Source organism: Lonchura striata, chromosome 13 (assembly GCF_050655825.1).
Source record: "Lonchura striata isolate lonStrDom1 chromosome 13, ASM5065582v1, whole genome shotgun sequence".
Classification (NCBI taxonomy): domain Eukaryota; kingdom Metazoa; phylum Chordata; class Aves; order Passeriformes; family Estrildidae; genus Lonchura; species Lonchura striata.
In genome coordinates, this window is record NC_140715.1 from 6,104,755 (window position 1) to 6,129,517 (window position 24,763).

At 40.4% G+C, this 24,763-nt stretch overlaps 1 protein-coding gene across 2 annotated transcripts in view; it reads left to right on the forward strand.

The window, feature by feature from the left end:
* The window catches only part of SLIT3 (slit guidance ligand 3), a 482,119-nt gene that overhangs the window by 41,240 nt on the left and 416,116 nt on the right, over positions 1–24,763 (forward strand). For both annotated transcript variants that reach the window (XM_031506039.3, XM_085591180.1), the window contains one exon: positions 4,217–4,288. In XM_031506039.3, the coding sequence (XP_031361899.3) occupies positions 4,217–4,288 (72 nt within the window). The remainder of the gene's footprint in view (positions 1–4,216; positions 4,289–24,763) is intronic.

The window sequence follows — 24,763 nt, forward strand, 5'->3', positions numbered from 1 at the left end:
CATTTTTTAAAAATTCTAGTCTACTGTTCAGATTCACGAAGCTGACCTGAGATTGTTCCGTGATGTAGCCAGTTAGAGCTGCAAAACTGGCTTGGATTTAAATTCATTTTCCAGGTATGACCTGATATTGTTTCTATTTTAAGTCATTAATTTAAAGTCAGGAATATCTATATTTTTTAATAAAGTACACTCCAGGAACAATGTCCACAGAGTAATTTTGCAAAATTCTGTCTCATTTTGTTTATGAACTTTGTGCAGACTGTTTTTCTGTTTTATGGTTTCACCATTTCCAAGATCCTTGTTATGAAATCAAAAGTAGTGCTGTAATTAAGATTGGGCAGCTGTCAGGATGTAGATTCATGCAGTAATGGGATGGTAACAGGTCTAGGCAAGCAGGGGGCATTTCTGTTCCTCCCTTAGGATCACTGGTTGTGGAGGGGCTGCAGCCCTACAGATCCCTCAGGGTGCCCAGCCTGTGCTTTGCAGCTCTCCCTGTGCTGGCATTCCCAAGATTTGCTTCAATTTGCACTGCAAGTTTCCCTCTCTGTCCTAGAACTGATACTGAGAGGTGAGGATGAGCTCCAGCTCTTGTCAAACGATGTGTTAGGAGCTCTTCCACTGCATTTCATCCCTGTTTGGCACCTCTTTGTCAAACCAGAGGAAACTGTGCTTATAAATGGCCATTCAGAACATTTGGTTTTTTCATTAAATAATCTTTAAACATGTCTCTGTCTCCTTTTTTGGAATTTAAAAACATCCTGTCTGGTACTTTGATACTTCTGTATTGAGGACTTTCTTAATGGCCTTTCTCTCAAGCCCAGGAAGAGAAATAAGAGGTGTAATTGGGATTTTTTCCTAGGCTATTGGTGGTTTTCTGGCACATAATAAATAGGAGCATATTAAATGTATCCTACATCAAGTATGTCTAAGTTTCTATGAGGTGATCTAGTCTTGTATTTCAGTAAGTATTGCAGTAGAAGTTATAATGCAGTAGGTGATGTTCAACAGAAACAACCCTCTGTTCATTCCCGTAGTTCCCCTGAGAACCAAACTATGAATAAAATGACTTTTGGCAGAAGTTTAAACTTCAAATAAATCTTAGGAAGTGCTGGAAGGTTTGGAGGATCCCATAGCTTGAAACAAGACATGGATAGACATTGTCTTCAAGTGTTTGCTGTTACATTTATTTGTTTCATTATCAATTAGTAACATAACCTGGCATTAGAGAGCTGCAGGCTCTGGTTTGTGGCTAAAATAAATCTCACCTGAAGCTTCTGCAGGGTGAAATCTCTGCAGGAGCATTGACCAGCAGTGCTGGGGGAGCTTGAAAATCAAGTTTATGTAAGTTAAAGCAAAAGCAGAATTTCATTGTGTTCTTGGCCTTGATACACAAATTCAGTTTGCTTTCTGCTGTAGTGTAAAAAGAATTTAATTTATAACAATATAATTTTAAAAATATTAAGCACATTTAGAGCCATACAAAATGTTTAGTGCTGGTGCAGAGCAGCCTACAGTGTCCTTGTGTGGATGTTAGATGATGTTTGAAACAAAATCAATATGGAAGGAATTTTATGTTGAGATATTAAAATGCTTAGGAGAGTTAAACAGGGCAGCTGAGAACTTGGTCCTTTTGCTAGCACAGTTAGGAGAGTGTTGGCCCACAGAAACCATAGGAAATAGAACAAGATGTTCAATCTTCTGGATAAGTTTGATAGTAAATTACAGAAACACCTTCAATATTAGCATTTTTCCCATCTCTGGGTTGCTTGTGTCACTGCAATTTGTAAATGTTTCACTTCTCAGGTTGAAGCTTGCTAACCTGGAAATACGATTTCTTGTTACTACAAATATTTTCTTGTCTGCTTGTTGGTGTGAAACTTCCTGTTCTAGAAATTTAATCTGATTTTGATTATTTTCTTTGGCTTAGAACAATAACCATAAGCTCAGCATTTGTGAAATCCTTGCAAGTAGAGAAAAGAATAATCTTAAAACATATTCCTGGAATGTTGCTTTGACATGAGTCAGATGACTTTGGGTTGACGGTGCATAATTATGTGTACATTGTGAGATCTGAAATGATAATCAGACACAGGAATAAACATTTGACACCGTGTGTAATAGATGCATTTCACTGGCACTTTTGCATTTTGGATGACAAATAAGCTGATTTTGTTCAGTGTGTCTCAATGACTAGTGGTGGCCTTGGTGAAGGAGGATGGATCAGGAATGCTAAGCCCTGAATAAGAAATTTTTTTTTGTTATATTTCATCCTGTTATTCTAAAAGATAAACACGATTAACCAAAGTAATGACTTTGATGAGGGCTAAGTAGCACATTGCCATCAACCTTGAATTAAATAAGCTTGTTTACTTAGGTACAAAATTGTGAAATGTCACGTGGGTGTAAGGATTCAAATCTTCCCATATATTTTTTCAGATGCAAAACTAGCATCTCTCATATTCTTTAAAGGTTTATTTGCAGTTTTGTTTATTTGTCTCAAAAATGGCCTTGAGTAGTTGGTAGAGGCTGCAGGAAGCTCATGTGGTGTGTGAAATGCACAGTGTCAGGCTCTGTGAGCCTGCAGATGCAGCCTTTGGTCTGTTCTAGGTGGCAGAAAGAGAAGTTGAGGTTCCCCTCTCCTCCACCACCCCTTTGTCTCACGAGACACGTTCATATGGTGGCCATGTGAAAACTCTGCCATATGAAACCCCACGATGTTAGTTTGATCTCAGGAAGGCCTTTCAATTCCAAAAATTCCTGAATTCTGCTAGTGAAATGACTCAGCGTGCAAGAGAACTGGAAAACAGGTATGGGGTGCTGAGCAGCAGTGGGTTTATAGAAGTTCCAGGTGTGTTGTAAATGCAGGCAAATCTAATGGGAAGAAATGATGATGTCTGACTCAATTCAGAAGGCTGAATTATTTCTTTATTATAACTATGCTAAAATACATTAATATTTTATATAAAAGGAGGATACTAAAACTATATACTACTTTTTCTGACTCTAACACAACTCGTGACCCTCTCTGAGAGTTCATCCCCAGGTGGATTGGATTGGCCATCAGGCTCAAACAATCCTCTCCAGAATCCAACCAAGCACTCACCCCAGGAAAACAATTCTCTAAATACATTCTACATAGGAAAAACAAAAAGCAGAAATAGAAATTGTTTTCTCTTTCATTTCTCTCTGTACACCTCTATGAAAAATCCTGAGAGGGAGAGAAATGTGCTTGCCACACAGGTGTCTTTGGAGATCAAAACTTCAGCAAAAATAGATCTGCTACAAAGGCTCATATATGAACTTACAGAGCAACACAGCTGCCCCTTTATGCAGTGGGGTTGTTTGTAATTAACTCATTATGCAAATAGCATTCATTAGGACTGTGAGAGCAGGTGACTTTTCATTGAAAAAGAATTGAAGAACAGGGTTGTGTCTTGCAAGCAGAAGTACTTGCAGATTTTGCAGTGCTCTCACACGTTTTATGGAGAGGAGGTTCATGCTTTTTATAGTTACTGGGCTGGAATAGCTTGGAATGGTTGTTTTCTAAAAACTGGCAAGTTGTCACCAGAGTAAAAACTCATATAGTGAGTGAGTAAAAGGGACTAATGTATAAACACTAATCTGTTCTCTAAAATGTTCCTGGAAGAATCTTCAGGATTAATATTCTATTTCAAATCACCATGCAGTCATCTGGTTACCCATATGTTCATATTTTCTACAACAGTGCTCAGGTTTTCCAAGTGAATTTTCAAGAAAATTCTTTTAAAAAAGAAATTATGTATACTACAGAAATAATTGCTAATCTGGGAATAATCTTGGTTGGTCATGTTACTGAATTTACTGTGCCTACATTTTTTGAAGGAGAATGAAAATCCAGATTCCTGCCTGTAGCTGTTCCTGAGGCACAGTGAGCTGAGTGTATGATTTTCAGTAGGCATCCAGAGGAAAATGAAAAGTTATGGTTTTGTACTCATGCATATGAAAACTTTGTGGTACCTGTCCCTTGACTCCCCACCTCGTGGATGTGGGCAGGTGCTCTACAAATGACACAGTTTGGCTCCTGTATGAATAAAATGCACGAGGCATCATTGGATTCATTCATAGCCTGAGGTTTAATGCAATGGGAGCTTCATGTTTTTATGCATAATAGAATAAACTTCTTCAATTGGAAGATAATCTAATCTATTTTTTTTTTATTCTGATTATAACTGTTTAGGCGTCTGAACAAGAATAAATTGCAAGTTCTTCCCGAGCTGCTTTTTCAGAACACACAGAAGTTAACTAGGCTGTAAGTATAACCTGATTTATTTTTCTGCAGTGTGTTTCTATTTTATGTTCCTTATTGTGCAGATTCACATGTTTGTGTTTTGACTGCAGTGAGAGGTTTAATTTCTGTGATATTAAAGTGCCAGTTAGTAAGGGTTTTTCAGGGGATGTGTTATGTTTGCTTGTGTGTAGTTGTAATTTGGTAGAGTATAAATATCAGAGGTAAGAGAAACCACAAAATTTTTGTTTTCCTCATATATTCACCAGGATGACATCAAGGTGACTTATTTTGAACTCTGTCTGTAAAGCTACAGAAACCATAGGAAGTGTCAGGTTCACATATCTGGTTCAGTCTAAATGCCCACAAAGAGAGGGTGCATAAAATATTTTAAAATTTTATGCATAAATTATTTTAAAATAATGGAGGTTACTACAAATTCTTTAATTTGGAAAATTATCCTTTCAAGTAAGTCAAGGCTTTGCCAGATAGACCAGCGAAGTTATGGCTTCTGCCTCATCAGGCAGGAAGAGGAGAAATTATGGAGAAGAATTTATTTATTTGAAATATAAAAATGGTGTTATAAAATATTTAGGTGTTATCAAGACCCACTTCAACAGCAAGAGAAGAATATCATAGACTTGGCATTATTTTTTTGTGGGAGGAGGGAGAGGGTGGTGTTAGAACAATAACTGGATGATTTACAAAATACATATATTTTTAAAGTATATAAAAATGAAATTGATGAGCAGGTGTCCACGTAGTCACTATTAAAAAAGAGTCATCTACCTTTTTAAAGGAGTAGTCAAAAACAGTTTGAAATAATTTTCTGGATCCTGCTGAACTTAAACTCATGATCCAGACTGGCTTTTTGAAATTTGGTAAAACTTTTTTTTTAATGATTGAGTTTGTTTATGGAAAATCAGATCCTAAGACCTGTTATTTGGATAGTGAAATTTTGAAGTTATTACAGGGTGGCTGAAAAAGTTCTCCATTCATGTGGAGTTTTTGTAATTGTTTAAATGCATCGACGTGCAACCAAGCCATTTAGACTATGCAGTAAATTTTTCTTTCTGTGGAAACACAAACCACATGGTGATATTGGAGATTAATTTTGGAATCAGATGACTTTAAAGAAGTAGGATCTTGGTTTTTATTTAAAAGAGGCAAACTGAACAGTGCTGTGCAGCAAGTGATATTGAAATTTTGGAGGAATTCTCTAATGAACTTGCTCTTGAAAAACTGATCAAGTCAATGCCATTATTCTGCAGGTGTAAATAATATATTAGAAAAATGCTGTAGATGTGTTTTAGTTGTAAAATCTGCTTGGAAAATCTTTAGTGGACTTGTTTTGCAAGCTTTGTCATGACTTTTGAATTCACTAGGATATATCTGCTGAGTGGATTTGCTTGAACTGAACAATTTGGTTGCATTTCCTAATGTTCTTTGCATGGTTTTGAAATTTTGCACCTTGAAACTCCACTTGAGTATAACGTGTGAGCTGGGACATAATTGCAGATACCTTAATCTGGTCTCTGGAAGGTGCCAGTTATATTTATTTGTTAGAAGAGTTGCTTTAGTTGGTTGCTTATCTAAAGGCTATGATGATGCTTTCCAGAGAAAAGCTTTTATAGAGTTTACCTGGATCTCTACAAATTCCAGCTTAACGTGTCGAAAATTGCTCTGAGCTTGGTCTCATTGTACCTGATGTCATGAGAGGAGCTCTGGTAATTTGTGGTTTCAGTGGAATGCTGTGTGTTGATAACTTGTGTGCATCTGTCCTCAGGAGCCTCGCACAAAGAACTGAAGTGAAAGTAGCTGAGGCTGCTCAGTACCACAGAGTGTGTTTTTCAGCAGGTCATGTAATCATGATACATTATAGCCCTTAACAGCACGGGCAATAATTTTGCTTTTAGAATATAAAGATTGTAATAAAGTTACATAGAATGGAGTGATTAATCTGAACGCTGCGTTCTGTAATGCCTCCCAACGGATGCTGTCGGAACATTTGTCTTTATTCACTGACATTCATTCACTCTTGCTTACTGTTGAGCAGTGCATTAGATAGATCACTTTAACACTGTTTGTCAGAAGAAATTCTCTTTTTCTTTTGAAGATACAAGTGTTATATAAATACAGTGTGTATTATAAGCAAATAAATCTTAGCTCAAGTGAACTGTTACAGTTTCAAGTGTAGTTTGGTTGCGTGTTTTTCCATCATGGGATAAGAATGAAAAATTTGCTTCCTACTAGAATTTGTAAAAATACACCCACACATATATATGGTTGCTCTCTATTGTTTTGTGTTGCTGTCTTGGTCCCACTGCTGCTAGATTCAGGGCTGTTGTTTCTTGCTTCTGCTCTGACCTGTGTGGATCCAGCAGTGCCCCTCTGCTCTCAGCTGGCTCCAATGCCTGAGTGGACGGGCAGTGGTGCCTGCATTCCTCCCTGCAGCTGCTCTGACCCAGCCTCTCCACAAGAAAGCAGAGCTGAAAAAGTGATGAAAGGACATAAAAGCAGTGAAACAAAAATCTATAAGACAGGCTGATGCAGGGGTGAGGTAGATTCTGTGGAATTTACGAGCAGTGAATTTAAATGAACATTAAAAAGTGTAGATAATGCTGGTCTTAATTTTAATTTTCCATGGTATAGCTATAGTACTTCCCCTGTCATATTTTCCATCTCTTGACTCTGAGTTACTCAGACATTACTCCATTATTTTCTTTTTAATAATTATAATCCTCATAAACTAGAAAGTCCAATAGTTGCGTATTTGAATTGTGTAAGCTTGCTACAGCTCAAACAATGCAAAATTTTCAAGAACTAAGTATTTCTGTGCAGTATGTCCAAATGGTAAGATTTGGGTTTATTCATTGGACTGAAGAGTTCCTAGTCTTGTCCATGGAGGAAATAGAGATGAATTCTGTGATTCTGAAGCTGCCCTCTCCAGCAGGTGTGCAGTGAATGTAACAGTCCGTGGCTTTGTTAATGAAGGTAGGATCCAGACTCTTTTTAAGATAAAGTCAAATAGAATGATGGCATTCTAAGTTTGGTGAGAGTATGAAAATTGAGCATATTGATGATCATGAATAAAATTTGGTGGAGATGGAGTGACTGAGCTGCTTAAACATGAAGGAACTTTGTGTGCCAGAAGGTTTCAGGGAAGACCTGGTAAAGTTTCAGGAGTAGTTAAAGGCTGAAAAAGCAACTGAGGGCTTTTCTGTGTGTTCTGTCAGCCAGGCTGAAACCTGGGGCTTTACTGGAACCAGCTTTGTTTCTGTAGGTCGGTATCAGCAGAATCTCTTCAGCCCTGCTGCTGCTGGGCAGTCACAATGTAGGACCTGGTTTCATGTCGGTGATGTGCTGGAAAAGCTGCAGGACAAACCTGGGGCTCTCGTGCTGCTCCGTGTGCGCACAGCTTGGGACAGCAGTGCTGCTGTCCCTGCTGTCCCCGTGTGTGTCACCAGGTCATGCAAGGTGCATTTCCACTGCAATCCCCTTACTGATAACTACTGAAATCAAGTTCAGAATGCTTCTCAGATTATAACCTCAACCCTCATTTCAACTCCAGGTACCTTTGGCTTTTTTCTCCAAGCCTTTCCTAAATTCTGAGCATCAGGATATCCTTGCATCTTTTACAGGGCTGGTTGGGCTTCGTTGTCACATCTGGTTGATATTACAAGCAGGAATATATCTAGTGAAACAAACCTTAAATGGAATGTGAGGTGTCCCACAAAACGAGTTTCTCATAAGGCTTTAAACCTTTTCGTCTAGAAAGGGTGGCTTTGAGATTCATGGATTTTGTTTGCTTTGGTTTAGATAAAGGTTTTAAGTTTAAGTTGGATGGTGAATGAACCCTTGATTGGATTCTCTGGTGGAAATGCTTTTCATTGCCCTGTTGCCTTCACTGCCTAGGTTTTAAAGCTTCTCAACTATTTTATCTGGGATAATTGTCTAATAATTCAGAATGCAGGCACTTTTAATGAGAAAACTGAATCAAGGAAAAGACATTTTTAATGAATTGAGAAATAAAAGCATGAAAGATATTTTTTTTAATGGTTTCAGATACTTACTAGTATCTATCCATAAAAGAAGAGGTATTTTTAATACAGGTGATGAAATGCACAGAAAAAGTATAATAAAATGAAACATGTGATTTAACAGCTATGAAACTACATTTTGATTCTAAGTCAATTATTTTCTTATATCCAGAATAACTTGTGAAATTTATCTGCAAAGGTTGTAAGCAAAGATTTGTGCCTGCTGCAATCCTGTTTCCTTTGTGTGCAAAACTGGTGAATAAAATGATTGTAGTGCATCTGCTTTTCACTAAAAAACAAGTATTCTAGGGGTCCATGAGATACTTATTTATCTTTGAAAACAAAAGGGGGAAACAAGCTCATTTTCCCACAAACACCCTGTCATGTAAGAATATATTGTTTCATTGTTGAAGCCTCTATACCTCAGGCTAGCTGCTAAGTAGTCATGGTAAAGCTCTTTTGTGTGTGTGAAAAAAACCTCTTAGAAGGGCTCTAAATTCAAGTCTTGGAGTGAGAATTAATGCCTCTACCAAATTTATAGCCATGGACCATTTGTTGGGTCTATTTACTTTTAATGAACTGTCTTAGTTGTCGCTTGACTGAGCAAAACAGGCTCTGGAAACTTAGATACTGAAATCTGATACCAAAATATTGGGATAGTGGAAGCATCCATTAGATTGTGAAATTAATTTGTTTACTCTTTGGGTACTATCAGAACATAGATTTTATTCCAAAAAGGAGTGTCTTAGTGTGGGAGCAGAGCCCTGTGATCCTGAACCAGAACAATTTTGGTCCAAGGCTGAGTGTGCCCAATACCTTTGTGCTTAAATTTTCTAATTGTGATGTCCCAGTGTTTAATCATATTCATTTACAATTATTTCTGAAGTAGGCTGAAGTAGACATTATAGAAGGAGACATTATAGACAAGTTATTTCTTTTAATAAAATGGCATTTGCTCCCGGTGTGAGGAACAGTAATGAGTTGCTTGTTGTTAACGTGGTGTAAGTATTTGCAGCACTGTGAGATTTGTCAGAGCTGGATCAGTGGGATGCTTATTTCTTGTCTAGTGGAATATTTTGAAAATTGATTGATAGATGGGTAAAATAGTGAGTAGGTACTCGCAGCACACAGATTCTGTGAGTAGCCTTAAAAAGAGGCAATATTCAGTTTTAGCAGAATCCCAGAAGGGCTGAGGCTGTGTGCTGGGCTGACCCTGGTGGGACAATGGTGCCCAAAGTTGCTCTGTCACTGCTCTTCTCAGCTGGGCAGGGAGAGAAAATATAATGAAAGGCTTGTGGGGGTGGGATAAGAGCAGGGAGAGAACCCTGACCAGTGTCTGCCACAGGCAAAGCAGACCTGACTCGGGGATATTAGCTTTATTGACGATGAAATCACAGCAGGGCAGTGTTTCATTTTTAGAAATTGCTATTTGCCATCTCTTTCCTTGACTTGTTCACTTCCTTATGATATCAGTGTGTGTGCAGTGTGTGTATTTGATTTTGTCTAAGTAGTTTCTTTGGCTAATTCCTGGTAGGAGCAGCTGGAACTGTTTAGTTAGTGCTGTGCTTAAGAAGCTGCCCTGGTTAGATGTAGATGTGAAGGTGTTCTCACCTTCCCTGTGGGGCACTGCTGTGCTGCAGTGCCTCCTGCCTGGGACTGGACAAGGGCAGTGTGTGTCAGATTTTCTCAATGTCTGCTTTCCTCTGATGCCAGTGTAGCTCAGATGTTTGTTGTAGCCTGGGGCTTGTTGCACATGGCTGTGATTTGCCCAGGATTTGCTGCTGGAAGCCTCTGAGAAGTGTCACTTGTAACACCTCCTCTCCAGCCCCATCCTCAGCCAGCTCAGACCTCCAAACCACAACTCCTGGTCAAACTCAGCCTCTTTCATCTTGTGTGTGTCATTAGAAGTTGTGCTTGAAAAAGCAACCAGATCATACATTTTCTTTGTGTCTTCTTTATTTCTCTGTTTGTTCTCTTTCTGGAAAGAAAGCTCTCCCAGACTGTTGCCTCAGAGCTCCATTATCATTTCCCACTAAAGCAGGATCCTGACAATTCAATTGTTGCAGGAGTTTGAGTTAGGGTGTTGCCATGACAAAAGAGCATGGGCTTGTAACAGGGTGTTTTTGTGGTTTCATCCATATCCAATAATTGTAGTTTTACCGTGTATAGATCACAGCAGCTCTTTTCAGAAGACAGTAAATAATTACAGTAAGTGTTTGCTGGTCTCTGGGGTGCACTTCTGGCTTGGGAATGATGTGCATTAGGTCAGGGGCTTGTGCTGCAGATAGCTGGATGACATTGACACCATTTATCAAGCTGAAGTCAATCTACATCTTTTGGGCTCTGCTTGTAAATAATGTATGTAACCCTTTTTTAAATACAAGTACACACCAATTTTATTTGATAAGTCTAAGGATCTTCTGTCTGTCTAAATTAGTGCAGAAGAATAATTAAAAATCTAAAATATTTTTAAATTTATTATTTTGGGAGTAGAAAAAGGGAAACATGTTGAAAAGCCAGAAAGCTTCCTCCTCAGTGTTGCCTTTCCCCCTGTGTGAAATTGGTTATTTGAAATGATGGTGTGCAGATGTCCTGTTTCCCCTCTTAAGGGAAGCAGGCACGACTGGGGAAGAAAGGGTGTTTTTTGTGAAAATTACTGCTGGGTTTTAGTGGCGTCTCCCTTCTAAGGAGGGTTCTATTGCCAACTTCTGTGATCAGGTCATCTTATTACAAAGCTATTTAAGGGAGTTTGTGGCAAAGGATTATACATTTCCAGAAGAAATGCCACACATGCAGATTAAGCATAAGTCTGCTTTGGAAATAAGTTGTTTTACTCTGTTAGCTGAGTAACTACTGCCTCGCATTTCCAGTGGTTTTTCCTTTGCTACTTGAAGGGTGACATCTTTTCATTGATATTCAGCTCAAGAAATGAGGAGGCTCCAAATTAGTGGGATTAACTTGCCATTTAATAATTTGATAATTATTTGCTAGCCTTAGCCATGCTGCTGGGTGTCCATTTTCCTGAATGTTGGGGTTTTTAAAGCACCCTCAGATATATTCAAGTTTCAAATCACATGGCTTGTAGATAAAACATTAAAAATACTGTTAATGTGTTGTAACTGGCTGCTCAAAGCAGTCCTGAACTGCAAAATGCTAACACTAAGAGCAGTCTTGTGAACTCACTAAGTCCAGTCCATGGTTTTGCATCAACAGAGCCCTTGTAAGTAGTTTCTGATGCTTCTTAAAATTTGCCTTAAAGAATACTGAAAAATTCTGTCTGTGCTCACAATGAGACATTAATTTCCATCAGAGTTCATTCTTTTTGAGAAGAACCTGAAGGTGCTTAGCAAAATCAGGCTTTTCTGAACTTCTGCAGGATCTGCTGCTGCTTTGAGTGAGTCCCAGCAAGGGCAGCTGGATGGGGCTCCATGGTCAGTCAGCACCTGGAGAGCTGCACATGAGGGTTCTGAGGGTGGCTTGTGTGCTCTGCCAGCTCTGAAATGTGTCCTCGTTAGCTGCCTTCAGCTTCTGTCTTCAGAGTGATGAGTTTAAATGGGGGAAAAACAGTGACAGCTTCTGGTTACCAGGGCTTCCACATGACTGAGCTGTTATGTCTCAAAACACAGCAGTGGTGGGTGGGCATTATTGGCTTGCTGGTTTAGGTTACTCTTCAAAATTTGGGCTTTTTTGCTTCTGTGAGCAGCAGTCCAAGTTCTGTAGCTGCCTGCAGGGCTGGGTTCTAGTTCCTGGGGCTTGATTTGTGGTGGTGGCAGGGCCAGGGAGCTGCTGCTGGTGGCCTCTGCAGGGTGGATTTGTCTGTGGCACTCATGGGCTGCTTTAGAGCCTGACAGAGGATTGAGTGGCTGTGGGTTTGCAGCTGGAGATTAATTAGGTTATATCACAGGTATATTATTACTGGGGGATTCTGACCTGATGGTTTACAGGCAGTTTTTCCGGAAACTGGATAACCCTAGTACTCTGTGCAGCTCAAGTTTGTCAGGGTCTGATTTACTGCATTTGCTTTGTTAATGTGGCTTTTTTTGGCCTTGCCATTAGAGCTAGTCAGCAAATGTCAGCACATCATGGTGTATTGCACTCAGTATTCTATATGGATATTGCTTTTCTTGTTTGAAAACTTCCTTTGAATCAATTAGTTGTTATGTGAAAGTTTTTTGCCTTTCCTCTTTGGTCATGCTCTGAAAAAGCCAAAAGTGTTTTCCTGAGTGTTCAGTGCTTCAGAGCTGCTGGAGTCCTGTCCATGGTTAGAATGAGCAGTGGGAAATTCACTTGTAAATTGTCATTACTGCAACTAGGAGACAATGCAGAGTGAATATGACTTTTCTTTCTGGTGAGCAGGAGATCAGAATGCATTTGGCATTATTTTCACACTGAGGCAGTTTCCTCACACAAAGCGAGTGCAGGAACAGATTGAACTGATGACCCGAAGTGCAGACATCTCATCTACGCAACAGGAAAAATATCATAATGATAATGTAAATATTTCTGCTGCTCTCCATAATAGACTGTCATCCTGAGGCCAAAGATGAGTTTACATTCGTCGTCTTGTAAAAGCCCTTTCAAATACTTTGGAAATATGTTGCAGATAATGAGAATTTCTTTTAGTGTGTATGGATAGTAGAAGTAGGGGACATGATCATTTGTGTAGAGATACTAATGAGTGTTAAATTACAAGTGCTGCATGTGAAGTCCTGATTTCCATCAGTGTCTTTAAAAAGAAAAGGCTGTTTCCCATCAGCAGCTTTCTGGCTTCAGCTCTCCTGGTTGTTTCATGGCAGCAGAACCCTGATTTACCTACAGAGATTTATTGCCCAGTCAGAGTGCCCCATGAGTTAAGGGCTTGGTAGGTAAAATGATGCAAGTCCAAATACTTCCTTGTTTTAATTATCATTTGCTTTTCTTCTTGAAATCTGCAATGTGTACTATGGGAAGCTTAAGTCAGGCTTTCTGGAGCTTTTCCATGTGTTTCACAGGGGTAACAGGCCATGCCTGTTTAAAGTATTTCAGACACTTAAAGGTCTCGAAAATGAAAGCTGCTATTACTTTTAAATGCACTGGGTTTGCTTTTGAAATACAGTCATAAATGATCCAGGATTTCATTTTGATTCCAGTCCCTGCAGTTGGGAGAGCCGTGGGATTGTAGCCTGGGGCGTGTGTGTGCCTGTCAGAAGGGTCAGGAGCTGAACCAGGGGATTTGATCTGGAGCCTGACACAGCTCCACATCCCCAGCACAGGCTGCACTGTAAAACTTACAAGGGTAGAAAATATTCATGAAACAAAATTAAAATAACCGGTGCAAGTCATTAAATGTTACAGTGCTATGAGAATAGATTGGCAAGGGCGGTTTATCATCATCTTGTTCTCATGACTAAGGCAATGATGTTGTACAAGGTGTGCCTTTGAACTGCTTTTATTTCTTCACTCAGTGTAACACACTGAAAACAAAAGGTTACGGCACCATGCGTTATACAAAGTCCATGAGCTGATTTTTAATGTTTCCCTTATATAATACTTTAGAACTTAGTGAGATTATTCAAATATCCTGCAATTGCCACTGTTGAATATTGAGATTTTCTACAATGAAAATGCAAATACTACTGAGAAAATTGACTGAAGCATATTTGAAGTTACGTAGCTGTCTTTGGCTTTGCTCTGTTAAACTCCCTGATGGGCAGCTGCTAGAGACATCTATGAAATGTTTTCTTCAGGAAACAGCTGATATGAATTTACTCCATTCCTATTGATCTATGAAGGAATGTTAAGTTTAATGTTTTGAATGGTTTCCATGCATGGTACGACATCAGCGCTCGGTGAACTGTGAGAGGAAAAATGCTGACAAGAAAAGCATCCGATATGAAACCAAATATTGTGCTTATAAAGTTAGAATCTTATTTTGTGAGAATAATCCTGTATCCTACCACACAGCCACAGGAATAGAACAGCTTGTAAGTTCTGACAATCATCCCTGGGTCAGCCCTGCCTTGCTGTCCTTTCTGGGACTGAAGAGGGTTGCTGAGTGCCCTGGGACATTCAGTCTCTGAGCCCCAAACTGATTTCTTTACAATAGGCATATGCACAAAGTGACTGTGTCTTCAAAAGCACTGCATGGAAATTTTGCTTTGTTCACCTTGAGTTTGCACTACCCTGCTCTACTTTTTCCCAGTAACTGCTCTATTAACCCCATCCCTTAGAATCCCTCAGTGGGAGCAGAGCTGATGGTCTGTTGTGCTAGGCTTTTTCCTTGGACATTTTCTGCAGGAGTGGCAGCCTTTGCAGTGTTATTTGATCCTGGAACTTGCTGGTCTATAGGAGGTGTTTCTCTTAAACTCCTTCCCTTCCTTGGCTTCAGAGGCCTCAGGTAGCTGCTGCTGTAGGAAGGACTGGAAACAGCATCCAGGGACAGTGCCCTGCCATCGGGCTGGCTGCAGTAAAACCCTAAATCCGTGTTCTTTGGTGGGTTTGTTGGAGGACACGATGGCACATCCCTGGGTGAGCCAGGCACGTCCGTGAGGCTGTTCTGGAGTCTGCCACGGGGTGGGAAATGCAAGCTGTGGTCCAGAGTGTCCCTGCCTCTGGCAGGAGCAGAGTCAGGCTGGCATTGCTCAGGTGGGCTGCTCAGCTTGGACTTTCAAGGCAACATTTGTGAAGTATTTTGATAAAGTGTAATTTACATGCATCAGTAATTGCAGGCTCCAGAGGGACCATGGTATTTTTTTCCTGACAGGACAGAAAACAAATTTCCCATAAGCCTGGGGAATGCAACATGCCACTTGCCCCAGTTGGTGGTGAACTTCAAAGGCAAGCAATGTTTCTTTTTACTGGCCTCGGGTTTTGCACTATTTTATCTTCAAAACTGGCATTTCAATTGCTTGAAGGGAATTATTTTTCTTCACTGCCTGTTACTCTATTTTTCCCAAATGGCATTGCTGGTTTTTAAAAATGAGGACCACCTCACTCTCATGCAGCTGGAGCTTATTCCAACTCCTCTTTAATGAGGTAAACCCATTTCATTGTGTTTAAATAAGCACACGAACAAAGGGCCAGTTGCTGGGTTGGCCTGTGGATAGCTGTGGCTTGCAACAGGCCATGTGTCGGGTGTCAAACTTGGCAAAAATATCAGCTAGACTGTTTTTCACTTTGTACTTAAGGTTTGTAAATAAATACTGCTTTATGGAAAGTGTAAATGATATACCTTTTAAAGTTGAGACTTCTTTATTACCAGTCTGGTTTTTTCAGCTCTCTAAATTCACTTGAGAGAGTCCTTGCTTTCTAAAGAATGAAATGAAAAGGGGAAAAGGATTCCCTCTTCCTTTACGGTACATTAAACATGCCATAAAATATGGAAAAGTGAGGACTTGTCACTCTGGCTTGACTCTGTAGCCCTCAAAATGAGGAAGGAGTTCATTAAGCAGAGATTTTCTGAGGCATTTTTTGTGTGTGTGCCCCAGTATTTGAGTGTCAGATTGGCAGGAAGAATTCCAGAGTGAGCTGCTCTTTGGGCTTTCAGCCTGGCCTCTCCCTCATGTATGGTGACCTGAAAGATTACCAGAGTTAAAAACTGAGGGAAAGCAATTTTTATGTATGAAAATGTCCAATATTCATAAAGAAACAAGCTCTAGCAGCTCCCAGTGAATATTCAGGAGCTAGAGGGCTGCAGGGGATGCTGCTGTGTTGAATGGCCTGTGACGATGCTTCTGTGTAACTTTAAACTGCACTTCTTAAATTATGCAATGCTTAGGTACTTCACTGAGGTGTTTTTTAAAGTATATTTCCACAACTGACTTCATCTGCACAAGTAGGGGAGATTAGTTGTAGAAATAGTGACTTGTCTTGGATCAGCAGTCACTGGGTTCTTAGGAGTTTTTTCCCACTAATGTGCCTGCTTTTGAAGGTTTTCATATTTAGCATTGTGGTAGCCAAGCCATTTGTTTCTTTCTCCTGTAGAAGGAGATTTTTCTGGTTTTCTTGCCAGAAATATAAGAATATATATATACAATAAAATATAAGAAAGAATGGACCATATTAACTTCATCAACATTTAGCTGGCTGTGTTCTGAGTGGGAAGTTGAACCATATGACCACAGAGGTCCCCTACAACCTGAGTTATTCTGTGGTTAGAGATCTTATTTACAGTATTTAATGCTAGGGCTTGGAAGCTTTTAGCTGGTTCAAGGTTTGGCAGAGACTGGATGGGATATCAGACTGTGGAGTTTTTCTTTCTTGTCCTTCTTCTATTCAGAATGAAAGATTAAATGTAGTAGACAGGATTTTTGTGGGTGCTGGAAGATCCTGTACCTAAGAGGTGCAAGGCTGTGCTCATCATCAGGATGTCAGAGTATGAGATGTTGGTTTTCAACTCCCACAACCCTGGAAAGTCATCAGGAGCCAGAATTGATGAACTGCTGCCGACAAAAGTAAATTTTACCTGTGTCCCACCCTAAATTGTCTGTTTGAATCCACTTTTAACGTTGACTTTGGTGTCCTTTTCAGAGGTAGGATGTGCCTTGGTGTTTAGTGGTTTTGTGTTTTATCATCTTGCATCTTACTGTGGGAGGAATTATTTTCTTTATCCCTTTTGTGAATGTGTCTTGTTTCTGCTTTGCTTAACAGCAGCCTGTAAAAGCAGAATGGCTGATCTGGGAGGCTGTGGTGTAACACAGGCAGAGTTTTTGTTTGAAAACAGTATAAAAAGGAAAAAGGGAGTATAGTGGAGATGGCTCCTGTTCTTGGGGTTTTCCTTCCCAAGATCCTGTTTAAAGTGGACTTGGCATGGATGGAGGATCCATGGAGGTTTTCCTGCAGGAGGAGGGATTTCAGGACTGGCCTGCTCTGTGTTCACATCCAGTGGTAAAATCTGACAGAAGGGCACACTGGGCTCAACCTCCCATTATCTAAAAATGGAGCTTTTGCATTTAAATGTTATTAACTTAGTTTCGGGTTGCAGCTACAAAAAAAGGTTTGTTCTCTTTCTCATCTTAATCTGATGATCTTGATTTAATTTTCAAATTTATTTCCAAACAGTCTCTAAGGTAATGTTTCTACAATGTCAGCAATCAATTTAAATTACAGAAAAATTCCAACTATTTTAAAAAAAGTGGTTAAAAGGATATGTTGTCTGATTGTCCACTGGATTATGCTGAATTTCAGGCATGTGTTAAGCTACTGCAGCACTATGCCCATGTCACAAATGGGGTTTGTGTATGAAGATTCAAATGGGCCCAACCAACCATTTCATCATTTTGAAACTTGTGGAGAAGCTCCAGCAAAGGAAAATACAACACTATTTCTTGCATGATGACACTGGTGATACTTCCCCCTGACACTGAAGGGAAGGGCTTCTTAAAAGTGTCTTCAAGAAGGCTCAACTTTACACATTTAATTAAGTTAATGAATTACAAACTTTTACTTAAATGTGTAAATCAAAAGGATTTTTTTAAGTAGTGGGTTTTTTTTTTTCCATAAAACGTTTTTGTGAGTTTTTCTGGCAGCCATCTGTATACAAAATATTAAAAATTCCAAAATCTAACATTTGTGTTATGCAGATTAATTAATTTAGAGTTCTTAGTTAGTTGGCCAAAGAAATGATTTATGCTGTGGAGATTGCCATGTCAGGGAGAGGTAATATGTGAAGTAACTGTTGACTATGTGGATGAGACAAGTACTTCAATTTTAGGAAGGTTTATTTTTGAAGAAAAAATGAGATATTTAAAATGCTTTTCTGATTTAATTTTATTTTTGTAATAAAAGACAAACTCAGTTTGTGAGTTGATTAGAACCATATAATATTATTTAGTGGTTCCAGTTTTCACAGACTGAAGACAGACATCACCTCATAGCCCTGCATCTTAAACAATTCCAGATAGCTTAATTATCTTTAATAACTTAATGATTAAATTATTCTCTACTTTGTTATTCTGAAGGGGTTGCGAATAATTGAGTACACACTTTACACAGTAACTTCTCATGAATCCATACATCCCCTTGTTATACATGTAGTGATGATGCTTATTGAGACTAGTATATTATTGATTAAAATTTCATGGGGTTATGCATTTTATAATTCCTGAGAGAAAGAGTAGAAATTACAGTTGATGTGCAGTGCTCTTATTCCTTAGAATTACCCCAAGGCACCTAAGTATTTGAATGAAAGGATGGACAATGTGGGTTTTTTGCTTATTGTCAACTATCATCCCTTGCTGAAACACATTTAGAGACTTTTTATGGGATTGTGGCGCTTTTTTGCAGAATTTTGTGTAGGTGTGAAAAATTTGGTAGCATTTATTTCACTTGTAAAAATATTAGGGGACAGAAGAGTGAGTGATCCACATAGTGAGGAGAGGAGCCAGAGATGGCATCTGCCAGCCTGGGGGAGGATTTTGTGGCAGCTGCTGCATTCTGTTGTGGCACTTTGGGTTTTTCCAGGCTAAGTCGTGGCCAGAGGAGCTGGGTGAGGATTCCTGATCCAGCTCCTGATCCTGCAGTGCCAGGGGGATTTTCCCTGGGCTGGGCCAGGCCTGCCCATCTCCTGCAGCTCTGGGAGCTCTGCAAGCACACATTGCTTCACTGCCTGAAATCAGAACTGGCAGCTGAGGCCATCATTATAAACCCCTGGGAAGAAATGCAGTCCTTTTGAACTTCTGCTGACTGTTGAAACAAACCCCACCCAACCAAAAAAAAACCTAAAGTCAGACAATTTGAAAGAAAGTACAAAAAATACAGCGTTGTCTTGCGTTGTTGCCTTTGCACAGCAGAGTCCATGTTCTAAATATACCAAGTTACAGAGAGTCAGGAGAGCAGCTGGGATTTAAATTCTGCATTCCTGGTGGTTCTGACTGTGTCTCTTTGCACTGAACTCGCTCAGGGGTGTGCAGAGTCCCTCTCCTGGAAATCTGACATTGTTCTGATCAGCATTTCAAACTGTGTTAGGGAATAACTTGGGGAAACAAAAGTCCTGCATGGAAAAACATTGATCCTGTGACTATGAGTTGAGTATGTGAACTGATTTTTTTAAAGTCCTGTTAGAAAATATTAATTATTAGGTAATAAGGCAAAAAAATTACCTGATAAGGGCAAGGAATTTTGGAATGTGGTGGGCAAGGCTCGGTGTCCTGATTGAATTTTCATTTGTTGAATTAAGTGTATTATTTAAACAGCTTGGATTCTAGAGGATTGGATGGCATTTTGAATTAAATAACTTTGTGGGGGTTAGTTTACTGTTAGGCAGCACTGGTGTTAAGAGATGGTGATTTATTTTATTGTAGGTAGCCAAACATCTTTGTGTGCTGGCTGTTCCACATACACATACATTTTACCCTCTTGGAAGGTACTTTTTTCCATCCCTGCTCTTGCATATGTTGTGCTGCTGCTGCGTTGCTCTTGGAAACCATTTCTTACTATGGATATTGGGACTGTTTTTCAAGGAAATGCAGTACTTAATAAAAACAGCATTTAATGCAACAGCCCAAATAATTACCAGTGTTCATACTAGTCTATATTCCATGAAAATGTTACAGTAATGCTACTCTTTGCCTTCAGCTTGTTGTATTATTGGCATATTATATAAATAGCCAGCTCTTGAGATACTTGGGAACTTTTGAATGAAAGCTTTTGTAGAATTAAAAATTGCTGGGTTTGGGTTTTAATGGGAATATTGGGAAAATCAGACACTACTTGAATTGTTTGAAGTTACTACAGAATAAGTGAATTCTAAAAAGACTGCATTGTGATCTTTCCTGTTCCTGAAGCACTGATGTTTTTTCAGCAGTTGCAAATCAGTGATTAAATAGTCTCTTGGTATAGAGACAGGACACAAAGGGTTTAGCTGTGCCTTGCCTTGAAAAGTCATGGAATTTTTTGGTTAAACACAATGAACTTGAAATGGTGAAATCTGAGTGAGTGATCTAAGTAATTTTGTTGCAATTTTCTTCAACACTTAGAATGCCCAATTTTTGTGGCATAATAGAAGGACACAGATGAGAAATTGAGTTATGGTTCCTGACAAAATGGTCCCTGATATTAATAGAAAGGAATAAAATAAATTGGAGCCGTTTTTATGAACCACTGAAAAGAATGTGTGATGGTGAGTTTGGAACAGCAGCCAAGCTGGAACAGAAACAGGGATTGAGTTTATGAGCTTGAGATAAATATTTAGAAATGCCATTTCACTACGTGCCGAGAGTATTTTTCACATTTAAGTTTGGTTTCCTTTTAAAGTGTGTGTCAGATAAGAGCACCTGCTACTACTGCTGGTGGCAGGTCTGGAAGCCCAGAGGTGGGCAGGGAATGGCTCCAGGGACTGGCAGCCAGGAGGCAGAAAATGGTTTTGGTATGGGCTGGGCAGTGAGGCTGAGAGCGCCAGTTTGGGAGAATTTCAGCTATGTCATGGGAAATGGCCACAGCCAGACTTGTGATTAGCAGGAGAGAGCAAATCCTCTGGGTCATTGCCAGGGTTCAGGAGGGCAAAACGCTGCTGGGCTATCAAATTGTTGCCATACTTTGTTTAAAGATGAAAAGGAGGGGAATTATAAGTGGGGAAAAAAGCCTCATAACCTAACAAAGAAGGAGATAATTTTGTTGGGTGTGAAATGTGCCATCATTTTAATGTTGCTGACATGTGCATCCTGAGGACAGAGAAGGGCTGGACCAAGTGCATTCAAATATTGAAGATATTGAGAAAATCTGAAAAAGTAACACCTACTCGCTTATTTGGAATTTTTTTCTTTGGATTAAAAGAATCTTCTCATAAATTGCACTGATTTTTTTTTTCTCTCCTTATAAAATTTACCTGCATGAAGGGTATTTATATATTACTAATTCCAAAATGACTTAAAGCTGATTTTTCTGTATCCTAAATGCAAAGATATCATGTGGCATACTGAGGGAGTATGAAAAAGTATTTTACCCTTTTTTAAACAACAGCAGTATATTTGAAAAGGACACTAGTTAGAGCCAAAAGCAAAGTGGACAACTGCAAGTACTCTCAGCACACTAAAATTCATTGAATGTTTCTGATGTGAGGCACGCTGTTGCAAATACCTGCTGAGCGTGATTTGGGAGGGCACTCCAGTAGGAGTTTCCTGGTTCTGGGACATTGCAGCTTTCCCAGCCAAACCTCTTTATTCATTCACCTCAGGTGAGTAAACAGAGGTGTTTTGTTTTGTCCTTCAGTGGTTGCTCCTCAAACCACAGGGCCAGGGCCCTTGGAACAGCTCTTGGGGTGTCAGAATCTGAGGTATTGATGATTCCCAGATTGTAGAAAGTCTCTGTCTTTCAGCCCCACTGCCAAAGCAGAAGCCATAATTGGTCTGTGCTGGTTTCCAGGTTGTTTATTCTGTTTATCTCTCACATGTTCTGCTGCCCTGCCCAGCTCTGTCCTGCAGGGCAGCGTGTGGGGCTCTGCCCTCAGTGGGATGTGACAAACATTAAATACCAGAAACTCCCTGGGCTGGATTTACAAGAACGTGCCAATATCTGTCACCTACGTTGGACAGTGTGTCCTCAGCCTGAACCAACAGAAAAATGCCAACACCACAGTGAAACATGGAGGGCATGAAGAAGGAGAAAAAGGACAAGACACACCCAATTTCCTCCATCTTGTCCCCTTTGGACCCCTCATTTAGAATCCTAAAATTTTACTTTTGCACCCATGCCACACTTAATTATTGCTTTTATCAAACACTCAAAGCTGGTAATTCATCCTGTGAGATTGAAAACTCTTTTCCATGGACAGAGATCACAGCCAGTGTCTCTGGGGGCTCTGTCCAGGGGGGTTCCTGACCCCTGCCAGGGTCCCAGGGCAGCCAGAGGGAAGCCCTGGGTTCCCACATTGGGGCAGAGAGGCGAGCGGGCTTGTGCCACCTGAGACAGCTGGTGCTGGGCACGGGCAAACCCATTCATTTTGTGCTCAGGCTGTGGGGCTGATGGTACCAGCCTGGTTCAGAGGGAGCCCACAGCCAGTGGGGCAAGGCTGGATCTCCCTGGATCACGGTGGGATGTGTGGCTCCTCCTGCCAGGAGCCCCTGTCCCCGTGGCCGTGATGCTGGCCTGGCCCCTGGTGCTGGCTGTGGGCTGCCGTGGGACTCGCTGCTCTGCATGTTCAGCAGAGCGGAGGAATGCGCTGGGGTGGCAGCAGAAAACCCCCAAGTCCTTTGACCTGGGTTAGCCCTGAATTCTCCAGCCTTGTCTCCTGGTCCCAGGTGAGGGTACGTCCAGCCAGGACAGGGACAATTGAACGGGTCAAAGCTGATTGTGCCAGACCTGGAAGTGACAGAAATGCAGGTGAAGCTCTTCTCAAAGAGCCTGTGTGGCAGGCCTCACACAGAGCTCCACTTTATTTTCTGATCACTGGGCTTTTATTTATTTCTTGTTCCCTCACAATACTAATGACATTTCCAGTTGATCTTTCTGATTTTTCATTTCCTTACACTTTTCAACTTTCAGTAAATACAGCTCCACATTCTCTTAAGTTACAGAAAACTTACCCTAAAAGCGAGCCCCTGCAATTTACATGTCAGTAATTATATTTTGCTGTATTAATCTGATTGCTTAATTAATCCATCCAACCCATTTCTTCACTAAATGCAGAACACTTACAGGTTAGTGTTTCAAGAATAATACTGTAAATGAGCAGAGCTGTGCAAACTTCTCTGCCAAATGCTGTCTAGATGGAGAGTCCTTTCCCACACAGAGCTGCCCTCCCCCACTCCTCTGCAGCAGTGGGAATCAGAAGCATCACCCATGACTCATGGCACAGAGCTTCATATCTGCTGTGGAAGCTTGGAATTGTGTCTGCCCTGGCCCCAGATGTAAATGTGGGACTATTTGCTGACCAGGGAGAGTTCACATGGAGCATTTGGCTGGAGGACAGCATTTTAAGTCTTCATGATGATAATACTGATGCATTTGGGCTGCCTGGAAAACCAAACCTAGGAAGGTCTAAGTAGTGTATATATAAAGTATTCAGAGGGAATCAGGGTTGATTTTGATACATTTCTTTGCAAGGTTAGGTTGAATGTCAGCAGTCAAGCAGGCTCTTGTTGATGGGTTTTCTCTTAAAAAACCTCAATTTCCTAAATGAGAATTCATTCACTCAGAAGTAGCTAAACCAAATCTAGAAGTAACAGGCAGGTTTTTCCCAGAAATAAAGCTGTTCACTTGAGGTGACATCTGGTTTTAGGTGTGTTTCATTCCCAAAGGGTAAACGGAATGGATAAGCACAAAGTGCATCTCTGCTCTGTGTTGTCACCAGTGGCTCTGCTGAGGGCTCTGTTTGCACAGGGCCTCAGAGGTAGTTCAGAGGAAATCTCAGCCTCTTAGCTCAGGGATTAAGAGGTCACCACAAGAACCTCGGGGCACATAATCCTGGAGTCAGAGGCTGAGGCAGTTCTGCTCTGTAGTGCTGGGCGTGTTCCACTGCAACCAGTGACAAAATGTGACTGGTGCTCTTGACAAATTTGGGGATGAAGTGGAGGGAGGAACAGGTATGAATTGTGGGACAATCGTAACAGAGCTATCTAGAAACATACAGGAATTTCTCAGAGTTTTCAGCATTCTTAAAACCAGATGAAAGCCTAAAAATGTCCAGATATGTAGAAGAGATTTGCAGTGTGTGTACATGAATACCACAATGATTGACACAGTCACTTTGAAGTATGTTTTTAATTATGTTGTTTTCATGTAGTGCTGCTTGTGAAATGTTTTGATCTCACATAGGAAGAAGAGTTAGGTCTGTAACAACCGCATGAATGGTGTGAGAGTGCTGTGCAGTGTGTTTCTGTGCCTGGAAAAACTGGCATCTTGTTCCCTGTCATCAGCTCAAGATGCGAAAAGGAAATGTACAACTGCTGAAAGTTGTGCAAAGAATCTGGTGAGGAATCTTCTGTCTTTGAAGATCCCCATATGGGAGGTATCGGTGCATGTTTTGAAGATGACTTGGTTCTTGGGATTCCTGAAGGTATTAGGGAGGAATGAGTGTAGCAGGCTTGTGTTTGGCAACAGTTGAACAGCACAAACCAAATCACAAATGCATAAATATGGTAAAGTTATTGTCTCTGTCAAAGCTGAGCACAATTAGAAAGCTCTGTCCAACTGTGATCTGTGTGGTCTGCCTCCTGGCAGTCAACATACTGGAAGTGTAGAAGTCAGTGTTCCAGAAATTATTCTGCAAGGAGCTGTCTGAGCTCCTGATGGGCAAGGCTTGTGTTGTCAGAGATCAGATTGTGTTGCTTTGATAGCAAACCATCCATCTTGCTCCTGTTTGCTGCCTTAATCAAGTCAGGCTAAATTTCCAGACTAATGTGCCTTCCAAGTGCTGAGAGTGCTGAAGTTCAGTTGCTGGAGGGAAAGGTGTGCTCAAGGAGCTATTAGATGTGAAAATACCTGGCTTGAAAATCGTGAAGAGTTTCTAAAGGGAGAATGGGAGAGAGTAACTGGGATTCAGAGA